The 12,326-nt window shown below is 41.5% G+C and overlaps 1 protein-coding gene and 1 long non-coding RNA gene across 5 annotated transcripts; both read right to left on the bottom strand.

Moving 5' to 3' along the window:
- Window positions 1-5,422: 5,422 nt before the first annotated feature.
- On the bottom strand, window positions 5,423-7,490 carry LOC109704326. Of its 4 annotated transcripts, none has more exons than XR_002214286.1 (6): window positions 7,213-7,487; window positions 7,020-7,134; window positions 6,867-6,936; window positions 6,655-6,792; window positions 6,479-6,572; window positions 5,423-5,444 (listed from the first exon to the last, which is right to left on the bottom strand). It is a non-coding gene; the product is annotated as an uncharacterized LOC109704326 (long non-coding RNA). The 4 variants fall into 4 exon arrangements; XR_002214288.1 differs by lacking the exon at window positions 5,423-5,444 and adding an exon at window positions 6,265-6,399 and having other exon boundaries at window positions 6,661-6,792; window positions 7,213-7,490; XR_002214287.1 differs by lacking the exon at window positions 5,423-5,444 and adding an exon at window positions 6,265-6,399 and having other exon boundaries at window positions 7,020-7,126; window positions 7,213-7,489.
- Window positions 7,491-8,940: 1,450 nt separating this feature from the next.
- LOC109704325 lies at window positions 8,941-9,417 on the bottom strand. The gene has a single exon (XM_020225075.1). It carries the CDS (start codon window positions 9,415-9,417, stop codon window positions 8,941-8,943), a length of 477 nt encoding a protein of 158 aa, XP_020080664.1.
- Between the last annotated feature and the right edge of the window lie 2,909 nt (window positions 9,418-12,326).

The following is a 12,326-nucleotide window of genomic DNA, read 5'->3' as shown; positions in this document are numbered from 1 at the left end:
ACAGTGCTAAGTAGACTCAAAAACAACTCTAGAGCTTAGCTTGTATCCGATGGTGCAGCTATGTATTTGTGAGGGCACATCTATATTGTAGTCAGTATAGGAACCTTTATCTGTCCACACGATGTTTTGCACACTCATAGCAGAACGGACATACCTATATGTGGTTGGGTACAGGTTTCGTTTGGTGTGCGACACCCATATATATTTAATACAGTGTTAAGTAACTCTCAAAATAAAAGCTCTAAACTAACTTTACGAGGTGCATCTAAGAGTGGTGTATTGGACACCGCTATATCTATAATGATATATGACCACTTTTATAGTGAAGACTTGATTTTAACATTATTGCAGAAATGAATTACTTATAGAGGACTTATTCGCTAACTTTAAGTCATTGTTGGAACACCCATAATTGACGGTGTAATATGTGTATAGCAGAAAAGGGTCTATCTATAAACTTATCGAGGTGAGTTAGAATGGTATATCGGCCACATTAACCTATATATGTGATAATGACCACATTTTATAGTGAAGTACTTTATTTTTAATCTGTAGTTTTAATGGAGAACCGCATATACCTTGCACATCTATATGTCCACTAAATGATGGTAGTGTAAGACTGTTGTGTATAGTTATTTCAGGTACATTGTAGTGTAAGGGAACACGTTCGATATAGGTGACATTTGTATGTGTTAAAGAGAACCTTCTTATAGTGCCACTTTTCTATTGCTAGATTGCAGATTTTTATTACTAGGCCGTACAAGCCACGTTATTAGGGTTAGGGAAAGCTTTTCCAAAATTCAAATGTAAATTACAAAATGGAATATAATTAATATTTAATGTTAATTTTTAGACATTTAACATTTTTAATATATAAATTATATATTTTTTATTTAAACTTTGAAATTATAATTTTAAAAATTATAATATATATAATATTAAATTATATATTTTAAATCCGTAATTTATTTACATTTCTAATTTATATTTATATTTTATATTATATGAATATTTATTTGTTTTTTATATTTCATAATTATTTTAATTTTAAATAAGAAATTATACTTTTATTTTTACATTATGTTTTAAATTAAATATCAAATTGTATATTTGTACCTTTCGAAATTTTAAAATTTAATTGTAATTGAAGAATTTAAATTTAAAGTTAAATTATTTTAATAACAATTGCGCTAGGAGAACCCGAGCTCCCCAGTCAAAAGCTAGGGCTTGATTTGTTATTTATCCCTTCAACTCTCCCACCCCTTTGAGTAGCCTGAGCTCGGTAGCTTGTTAGGATTGAGCTACCGACTCCCACGTCAAAAGCTAGGGCTCCATTTTGTCTATTTTCTCTTTCAACTCTCTCCCCTTTGAGTAGCCAGCAGCTCGCAGCCGCATGCTCCGTCGAGAAGCCAGTGCTCGCAGCCGGCAACCTCTCGAGTACGCCAAGCAGTTGCGGAGCTCAGCCAGGCAGTTTCGAGCTCGCAAGCTCTCGACGCCGCCAGCAGCTCGCAGCTCGCAAGACTTGTCGAGCCAGCCAAGCAAGCTCGCGAAGCCTCTCGAGCCTCTCTCCTTACAAATTTGCTTGTCAGGGGGGGGTCTGGCTTAGTGCTTACAAGATTGCCTGCTTCCCTTCAGGTGTATAGCTTATCTTTCCGACGAGAAAGTATATACAATTTGTAGATTGACAGCCCAAGTGTAGATCCGCGAGTTGATTTCGTTACCTACCATTATGTGAACAATAGGATTAATATTGAAATATTTCTTTCAGCCAATAGCCTACATAGTTGACACTAAGGGTGGCATCAGCCGGCTGTTGCGAGCCAGTTGTGTTCGGCTCGGAAATAAAGCTGTACAGATCGGCTCGCTCGTTTAGTAAACGAGCCCGAACATGTAGCAGAGATATTTTCAGGCTGCATTTTAATAAGAGCGAACTACGAGTTGGGTGCAGCTCCGGTATGTTCGGCTCGTATAACAGCTCGAATACATATATTTTATATTTATCTAAATTTATTATTTTACATATTATATATATAATAAATATTAACATTAATATCTTTTATTATTATAGTTTTTAGCCAAAAAAAAAAATAATTCGAGCTTATATAATATAAAGACTCAATTTATATGTAAAGTTTCCAAAGATCAAAGTCTAATGAATGATATATTGGATAAATTTAATTTGTATATTAAATTTATACTATATACATTTTAATTTATTAATCGGTTTTGGGCAGCTCCAGTGGAGCTCAGCTTGTGTCGCTCGTTATTATAAACGGAGCAACCGAGTGTGAACTGTTTTCGCTACGGATACTTAACGAGCCAGCTCCGCGAATACAGAGCTGATCAGCTCGCGTCGTGTTCAGGCTCGTTTACAAACCCTATGTAACATTGTGTAATGATTCGCTATATATGGTGCGAGTTTCAAAGTATGTACAGAAATCGCAACGTTCAATTTATTAAGTACGGGCCGATAAATGTTCTTTGCGTACAAGTGTAAATCAATTACGAGTGAAGTAGTTTCAAAAACTATCAATCGTGATTACCCTGGTGACAAGCGACGAGGATTTGTGATCACCTCGCAAAGAAAGTGTAATATATAGCGAAGCGAAGAGACTGTGCATAGTAGATCCGACTGATTAGAGACATATATTAGTTGTATATGTGATGATGATTTTGTTGATTCTGCACCTACAATTAGATATATTAGTACAATAAGTCTCCTATTGATGTTATGTTACATATACTCTGGCATCTAAGGTTATAATTATTTGATGGTGTGTGCCATATTTATAATCAATATTTGTGCTTACTATCTGTCGTAATATTGCGTCGGTTTGTACGTATTTCTTATTGTTATAATATTATAAGTTAGATGGATTCAAGCTTTACAACTTCGAGCAGTCGAAGCAACCAATCCACACCGCTCTGCCACTGTGGATTGCCCTGTACGATTAAGACCTCTTGGACACAAAATAATCCGGGTCGGAGATTTTATGGCTGTTCAAGATATAGGGTAAAGCTGGCTACTATAAACTTGTTGATTCATATATTGACATTATTTGATGTGTAATTTATATTATCTTTCAGATGCAGGGGAGGAACGCATGTAATTATTTTGGGTGGTACGACCCACAATTTACGAGCCGGAGTATCTCAGTGGTTAATGGTTTACTAGAAAGCAATAATAAGTTGCGGGAAGAAGCCGCAGTTGCAGCAAAAAGAAAAAGATGGAAATGGGCTGTTTTTGTCATGTATGGGATAGTCAGTGGGATAATGTGGTCATCCTGCTATAACTTGTGTGGCAACGGTACATGACCACCCTGTATCATGCAGGCTGTAATAATTTTTATATTGTGTTGTTATGTTAGTCATTGTGTTGTACAAATATAACCTGTTGTAGTATTTTGTGGTAGACTTTATATTATATCAATGGTCCTGATGCCATATGGTTTTGTTGCTTTAAATTCTACGTTTTATTGTAATATTGTATTACAACTTATGACGTAAAGAAAAATTTTGTTCTAATGTTAATCCACTTCTATATGTAATGTGCGGTTATAGTTCCAAATAGAACTGTTATACCACTCTGCGGAACATTTGTACGGCTAAAGAGCAGACCCATAGACCTTTCAAATCTATATAATATTTTCTGTGGTAGGCTTTATTTTTCCAGTTGTAGCTTAAAATAGAACAGTTATACCACACCCCGGAACATCTGTAGGGCTAAAGAGCACACCCAAATACCTGCCGCATCTATATATCCACTTCTATATGGTACCCTTTACTTGTGCTGTTATAGCTTAAAATGGAACAATTATACCACACCCCGGAACATCTGTAAGGCTAAAGAGCACATCCAAATACCTGCCACATCTATATGTCCGCTTCTATATGGTACCCTTTACTTGTGCTGTTATAGCTTAAAATAGAACAGTTATACCGCTCCTCGGAACATCTGTAGTGTTAAAGAGTACACCGATATACATGCCACTTTTATCTATCTACTTCTATATGGTAGCCTTGGGTTGTGCGGTTATAGCTTAAAATGGAACAGTTATACCACACCCCGGAATATCTGTAGGGCTAAAGAGTACACCCATATTGTCATGTCCCGCTATCGCCATTTTGGTCGATCCGGGCCCGTACACAGACGCCGAACGGATAGAACCTCCTTTGTCCGCCCAAGGCTCAACAACAACGAATACATGTATAAAGAAATAAACAATTCCCAGGATCACATTTCGATATACATGACTTGCACGAAGGCCAGCAACAAGTACAAGTGATAGTAAACTAACTGTACAATGAAATTCACTGTAATTTAAAACTTTACATAACTGAAACATTTAGTTATTTACATGCTGTTTAATACATACATTTACATGTCCCTGTACNGGTATTCTAACCTGAGGTAAGCAGGGATTTCAGTTAGAAAACTGAATTCGCAAGATTTCGACTATTATAGCTTATAATCGACTATATTGATGTCGTCTCGGAATTGTTCGCAGCGAGAGGGTGTTCGACCCTTGGACCGCATTCGTTTGGTCTTGGAGGACCTTCTGGAAGCTTAACTTGAGGTATTTTTTGAGCCTAAACAGGGAACTCAACTTCCACATCGTATTAATTGAGAATTTTGCCGATTTGGAGTCTTATGTAATCGCTTTGATGCGACTTTCGTGCTTCGTTTTGCAGCAGGGCTGAGGCCTAGTGGAGTTGATTTCGGAACCCTCGTAAGCTGATTTGAGCTTAGTACGAGGTGGGTCGGACCTAACCAGAGCAAGTGGAGCTCCTCTATGTTCTATATGTATCTATAGAATAGAATAATCGCATAGGTGCATTGAGTGCATTTCTGATTGCTAGAGAATTGGAACCATATCATCGTGATGTGTGATGCTTAAGTAGAATGACATCTCTATAAAGTAGAGAACATATTTACATGAAAATATTTATATTCATATTCAATTCAGTTGAATGACTTATGAACAAGTGTAGAATGCACTTATAAAGTAGAGAACAATGACATTCTCTTGACTCTAACATAGAGAACTATGACATGCTCATGACTATGTTGATAGTGCTATACTAGTGAAAAGATTATCATGATATATGATTTAGCTTTACCCTTACATGTTTACAATCTAGTGGATACTAGTTCTGGTTACTATTTGTGTATTGAATTTCCGATCGGAGGATCGAGAATAAGAACATTGCAAATGAAAACATGATATTTGAGACATGTGGACAGTGAAATATGCTTGCTTGCCATCGTGCTCATTCGCACACGCTTGTGAGGGTCGCTCCCTACAAGCCGGCACTCCGGAGTTGGCCTACGCGACAGTTGCTCGCCCGTGCGGGATTGGGTGCCGAAGTGGGTTGCCGTGGGGAGTGTATACTACCACGGGGCCATTAGGCGCTGCGCAAGCTGGACTACCTTGGGTAGGTCCCTGTGAATGAAATGATAGTATTCAATGAAAAAGGACAGTAATGAATGCTATTAATGTAAGTGTACAGTAGTCACTTTCATGTTCGTGTTTATATTCATGTTTATATTCATGATTACAGAAATTGCCATATCTCTTGTATGCTAATGATTCATTACTATAGAAAGCTATTACATGTTGATTACATGCTTATTATTTATTAGCATCATGCTTCTTAATTATGCAATTATCGTTATTGCTTTCAATTAGTACATCATGAGCCTAGTGGTGTAATTCGCCGAGGCTGGCGGCTTACCCACTGGGAACTATTGTTTATAGTTCTCACGCCCTTTTGGTGGTTGTCTTTACAGAGCCTGTTACAGGAGAGGCTAGGGATCGTGGCAAGGGAGTCGCGCCTAGCTAGGGACTACTAGGAGCGTGCTAGTCGATCACCTTGCTACTCGGGCTACGGCCGAGGGTGATGTCCCTATGTATAGAGAGACCACCGTTGTATCTATTCTTTTGTTGACCCCGTGATGTATATGTACTTTTGGACAGTCACTATAGTTGTGATACTTCATATTTTGTTGAGATTTTGGGTTTTATACTATTGTTCTCTTGTTGATAGTCTTTGTGACTTTTACTATGCTCTGATATCAGGATAGGCTTATTATATGTTTTTACTCCTATCGACTTGTTGCTTGTAGACGCCTTATATACTGCAGGTGTATGGCGGGTCTGTACACGTGCCGGATATGCTTCCGCTGGTATCCGGGCCGAAATTCGAAGGAATTCACAAATATATTTTCGGGTCTGTACACGTGCCGGATTCGAAACATAAAGTATCAACTTAATGCTCCAAGTTCACTCCCCTGGTAGTTGAAATTAGTTCTTAGCTAAGGTGAGTAATCTACCTTAATTCTCAAGCTCCATTAGCTACTATCCACTTAGACCACACCAATCAATCTGAATTTCAGATCTGGAATTTTCAGCAATAAGAACCTTTTATAGGTTATCTATAAGCAATTAATTGACCTATCTTCAATTATAGAACTCACTTTGACTTAATGTAGTAGTCCACCAAGCTGCTCTTAGCTCAAAGTATTTAAGTTTCCTGCCCAATAGCTCAAACGGCAGGAATTCAGCTCAAATCTGAAATTTCAATAACATACTCTTAATGCGATCCATTTTAAGGCAATCAAGCTGAATATAATCCAACATGGAATGAACTTACTCTCACTTGATGCGAAATTAACTTATTCCCTGCATCAAATGGCCCTCTCATCATTTCGGCAGCATCATCAACACTAATCAGCTTGTAACACCAAGCTGCCAACCTCCACTTCCTCAATCCTTCTTAATTTCTGATATCCTATATCAATTGGATCACTTAGAAACTTCTCTCATGCAATTACATTAATCTCAGCTGAGAATTAAGTCATATACCTCAGTTTCTAAGCTTCCACAGTTGATCCCTTTGTTCGAGCAACACCAACAACCAGAATTCAGCTCCAGTCTGAAATTCCAGCACAAAACTCTTAAGTGGATCTAATCGAAAGCAACCACGTTAGCTAAAACCAAGTATTAGAGCAAACTTACCTTAATTAGGCATTACTCCAAGTTATTCTCAGCTCCAGAACCCAACTCCCTGCTCTAAAGCTTCCTCTGAAATCCGAAAGTTCAAGGCTGCCACCAATTCACCAAGCCTTCAATCCTAACAGCAAAGAGGTCATCACTTAACTCTTTTTTTAAAGTAATTACCCTATCTAAAACAGGTATTAATCAAGATTACCTTGATTAGATGTTGCTCCAAGTAATTTCGAAATTCCAATCAGCAAAAATTTCCTGCTTACATCAGGTTTCTTCTCAGCTTACAACCCTCCAAGCTGCCAGCTCAATTCCCCTCAACCCTTCTTTAGTCTAAAGGGAGAAAGAGAAGAAAATAGATGATAAGGAGAGAAGAGAAATGGAATCTCTGCCTTTGGGCAGGTGTATTCCACTAAGGGTGAAGGGATAAGTCCAGAAAATACAGCTTAGCCCCTGAAAATTGCAAAAGTGCATTACAACCTGCAGATTTACATTTCAGTCCCTACAGTTTCGCAATTCAGTCCCTGCTGGCAGCAACAGCAGTAGATGATCTAATCCCTTGTTTCTCATATTTAATTCACTTCGATTTCATTCGAACACGTCCAAACTCATCCAAAGAAGCTTTCCAAGCTATCAAATTAATTCGAGAGCAATTAATTTCCAATTTGGCATCAATTTGATCATTTTTGGCCACATTGACTAAAATTTCAGCAATCAAGTAATCATGGCAATTGAAGGTCTTTTGCTACTTCGAATCCATTCTTATCCATTCTCACATTTCCAAAATGTGCCAAGGACTAATCTCAAGCTTCTAATTAGGCTTAAGATTGCTTAATTTCCATTTTTGCATTATTGTGATCACTTTAGTTACAATTAGCTCGAGAGAGATTTTCAATACATTACACCACACATACTTTACTCCTTTATGGGTGAGGCGCGTTAGTGGAGTGGTTATTTTAGCGAACCCCTCCACAAACCGCCGGTAATAGCCCGCAAGTCCGAGAAAACTGCAGACCTCTGCTACATTCGTCGGGCGAGGCCAGTCCTTTATTGCCTCTACTTTCTTCGGGTCTACCAAAACTCCATCGCACGACACCACATGGCCCAAGAATATGACCTCCTTTAGCCAAAAGTCACACTTCTTCAACTTTGCATAGAGCTTCTCCTGTCTGAGTATTTGCAACATAGCTCTTAGATTCTCTTCATGCTCCTCTTCACTCTTTGAGTAGACCAATACGTCGTCTATAAACACCACGACGCATCGATCCAACAACGGCCTGAAGACTCGGTTCATCAAGTCCATAAATGCTGCCGGGGCGTTAGTAAGCCCAAATGGCATTACCGTGAACTCATAGTAGCCATACCGCGTACGGTACGCCGTCTTGTGCACATCCTTCGGCCTGATCTTTAGTTTATGATACCCTGATTGGAGATCAATCTTCGAATACACTCTTGACCCTCGCAACTGATCGAATAAATCGTCAATCCTCGACAACGGGTACTTGTTCTTGACCGTCACTTTATTCAACTCGCGATAATCGACGCAGAGTCGAAGTGTGCCATCCTTTTTCTTTACAAATAGCACCGGAGCTCCCCATGGTGACACGCTCGGCCTAACGAAGCCTTTATCGAACAAGTCTTGTAACTGGCCTTTTAACTCCTTTAGCTCCACAGGTACTATTCTGTACGGAGCCTTCAAAATTGGCACCGCCCCGGGAATCAAGGCAATGACGAACTCGACCTCCCGGTCCGGTGGCAATCCCGGTAACTCCGCCGGAAACACATCCGAAAACTCGCACGCAACTCGAATGCTTCCCAACTCAGGGTACTCCTTTTGAGGGTCTACAATGGTCGCCAGGTAGGCTTTACAACCACCCTTTATCATCTTCTTGGCCCTCACCGATGATATGGTCGCCGCAAAACGCGCGCCCTTTTACGCCCGGTACACTAACTCCTCTTGATTAGGCTCACGAAAAGTGATCACCTTGCGCTCGCAATCTATGATCGCATAGTACTTGGAGAGCCAGTTGACCCCCAAGATTACGTCAAATCCCCACATTTTGTTCAGTACCAGCAAGTCTATTGGCATGATCCAATCACCGATCTGAATCAGGCAAGCCAAACATTTCTTACGCACTCTGAACGAATGTTCGGGGGAATCAATCCACCAATCTTCTTGACTATTGACTATTTCGATGTCGTGAGTCCGAGTGAATGATGCACGAATGCATGAATGAGATGCGCCAGTGTCAAACAATGCTCTAGCTCTAATGCCTTTGATTAGGATAATACCTGACACGACGTCGTCGGGTGCTGCAGGTTGCTCCTCCACTTGAGCGGCATAAACTCGGCCGCTAGGCGCTCTCGATCCCTCCGGCTGGCGCGATGACGACGCGCGCCCAGCCGACATCGCTGGTGGTAACCCCGCAAGCTGTCTCGGGGTAGACGGTGCCGATGCCGCCGTCGGCGCAGGCGACGTCCATGTCGGGCACTCCCGGATAAGGTGTCCCGGTTGGCCGCACTTAAAACACTTGCCATCGCGCTGCGGGCAAGCCGACACCTTGTGCTCACCGCCACAAATAACACATCGAGGAGGTCTCCAGTTCCTCGACTGCTGTCGGGGATACCGAGGGGGTTTCTTAGCATTTGGCTGGCCCCCGGCACCGCTCGCCACTCGCTTCTTGCCCTTGTCCTTAGACTCGGCCATAGCTTCTCGTTCTTCTCGCACGTGAGCGCTACCATGCTCCGCCCACAATGCTCTATCAAAAATCTCCGCAAAGGTCGTCAACTTTAAGATCTGCACATTCTCATAGATCCGGGGCTGGAGTCCTCGCAAGAACCAATCCACTTGGTCCCGATCATCACGAACCACATCGGGAACGCAATCAATAAGGTGGGAGAATTCTTGATCGTATTCCCCCACCGATCGATCGCCTTGTCTCAACTTGTGGAACTTCTCTTGCAACTTCCGCTTCACCGTGTCGGGGAAGTAGTTCGCGAACACCGCTCTCTTGAACTTCTCCCAAAGTATAAGCGGAAGATCGGCAGGTCGATCCCGCTTCACTCGCTTCCACCACACCATTGCCGCCTTCTCTATACAATAGGTGGCAAGATACACTTTATCCTTCTCCGAGGTATTAAGGTTCTCGAAGAGCGTTTCTATTGAGTCGATCCACGACTCCATGACCGCCGGCTCCACCAAATCGCCTTCGAAGGTAGGTGGGTCGAACTTCTCGAACTGTATGAGAGCTGCCAAGGTGCGCTCCCACTCCACTTCTACCGCCGCACCATCGGGATTTGAGGTTCCCGATCCGGCCGGTACTACCGTGACTGGCACAGCCGCTGCTGCCGCCGCTCCCTCGACTACACTCGGCACCGCCGCAGAGGGTGCGACATGCTCGTCACCCGCCTAGGCTGCCACCGTTTGTTGACGCTCCAAGGCCTCCTGGAGCCGCTGGATCTACTTCCCTTAGCGTTGAACAAACTCCGCTTGTTGCTGCACTACACTGACAAGCGCGGCTATCTGCTCCCTAAGCTCTCCGTCGCCACTCGCTCCGGATCACTCGGGCACCGCATTCGTTTCCTCCGGTATCGACTCTCTTTGTGATCGACGACGAGGCGCCATTGCTTCCTGAAAAGAAGCAACTCGCATTAGCTACATGACCACATTACCTGACCATACCCAATCCGGCGAAAGCAACTTGCACATTCATCCTTGCCTCAAGTGTCATGTCGTCGGCCGCCCGACACAACACTAGAAGTAGAGAACAAACGAAAATTAAACCTAGTCTCTAATCACATTAGAGACCTCCCAACTTGACCGAATCACATGGTTTCGCTAACTTTGATTCCGCGCAACTCACGTTTCCTAGATCCTTAAGATCTTCCAATCCTAAAGGTCTCTAGGTCCATTTCTATTCTTTCACTATGGCTCTGACACCACGATATCTGTCACGCCCGGGGACCGATACCAATTTGGGTCGGCCCGAGCACGTCAAATAGACGCCGAACGGACAGAGTTTCCCCTGTCCGCCCAAGGCTCATCACATGTACATTTTCAAAAAGAAGTGTACTAGCGGCAATATACAAATACGGCTTACACGAGGGTAAGCCATAGCCACGAGTGAAAGATAGGAAAACTAGCATTCATTTTGTACTATGATTCAATTTAGATCATATACATTACATCCAACTTATACATTTACGATTCCTTACACTTCATTACATCATTTCATCATTTCTTTCTTACATCACATTTACCTCAAAAGAGAACTTTACTTCTTTTCTTTACATCATTAATCATCAAATACAAAAGATGATAAAAGGGTAACTACTAACAAAATACAATAACTAAACTCTGGTGGCCTCTGACTATGGAGCGATACCTTTACCACGGTCGCTCGCCGGCTCGCTCAGTCCCGGCTCTGTGGAAATAGTGGGTGAGAATTACAACAAAATTTCCAGTGGGTTCGGTCTCAATCTCACCGACTTTCCCACTCGGACTAACTCAGGCATAATAGAAAGGATAAGCTGAATATAGTAACCACTCTATAACATGATACTAATATGCCTGAACAATAAGCAGGAAATATGCTCAACATAAATTATGCAGTTTATGCATGTTCTTTGGTTCTTTTACTTTACTCTTTGTTCTTTACTCTTTGTTCTTTGTTCTTTAATCTCACCGCTAACCCGGGGGTTTCGCCACATTAACTTGCTTCACATTAAGTCCATCATCGCGGGCCCTCAGCTTCCTCCCGCTAAGACCGTTCTTCGGGTTTACTCCAACCCGTGATGCAAAACTCCGGAGCACATCGCCCGAGGGGGAGCGACCACCCTCGAGCACGGAACTCATAGCAAGTATGATCGAATCCTCAACTCAAAGGATTGTATGTTCAATCTTGACTTTACACTAACTCTAGTGTTCTTTACATCACTTTATGTTGCTACTCTAGCAATCATTGTTCTTTACCTTTTTTTACTTTTGCTAAATCTAGCAATCATGTTCTTTACATTTCTTTACTTTTGGCTATCTTTAGCATTCATGTTCTTTACGCTTCACTTTGTTTTCACTTTAGTCATTATCATTATTCTTTACATCACATTGATTCGTTGCCTCACACTACCTCTAGTGTCATTTCACTTTACATTATCAAATGCCACTCGATCTATGTCTCATTGTGTCACTCTGTTCTTTCGGCTCACTTTGGTACTCACATTTTCTCTCATGCATACATATATAGGGTTTTTTGACATTCATAAGGTTCTTAACCATCACATTATGCAAGTTGTACTCACAATCATGCAACATCACATTTT

The sequence above is a fragment of the Ananas comosus genome, unplaced genomic scaffold, assembly GCF_001540865.1.
Source record: "Ananas comosus cultivar F153 unplaced genomic scaffold, ASM154086v1, whole genome shotgun sequence".
NCBI lineage: Eukaryota > Viridiplantae > Streptophyta > Magnoliopsida > Poales > Bromeliaceae > Ananas > Ananas comosus.
This window is presented reverse-complemented; position numbering and strand designations above follow the sequence as displayed.

What these genes read in the sequence shown, in the direction of transcription:
- LOC109704325 (XM_020225075.1), bottom strand. Translation starts at nt 9,417, where the DNA reads ATGTCGGCTGGGCGCGCGTCGTCATCGCGCCAGCCGGAGGGATCGAGA.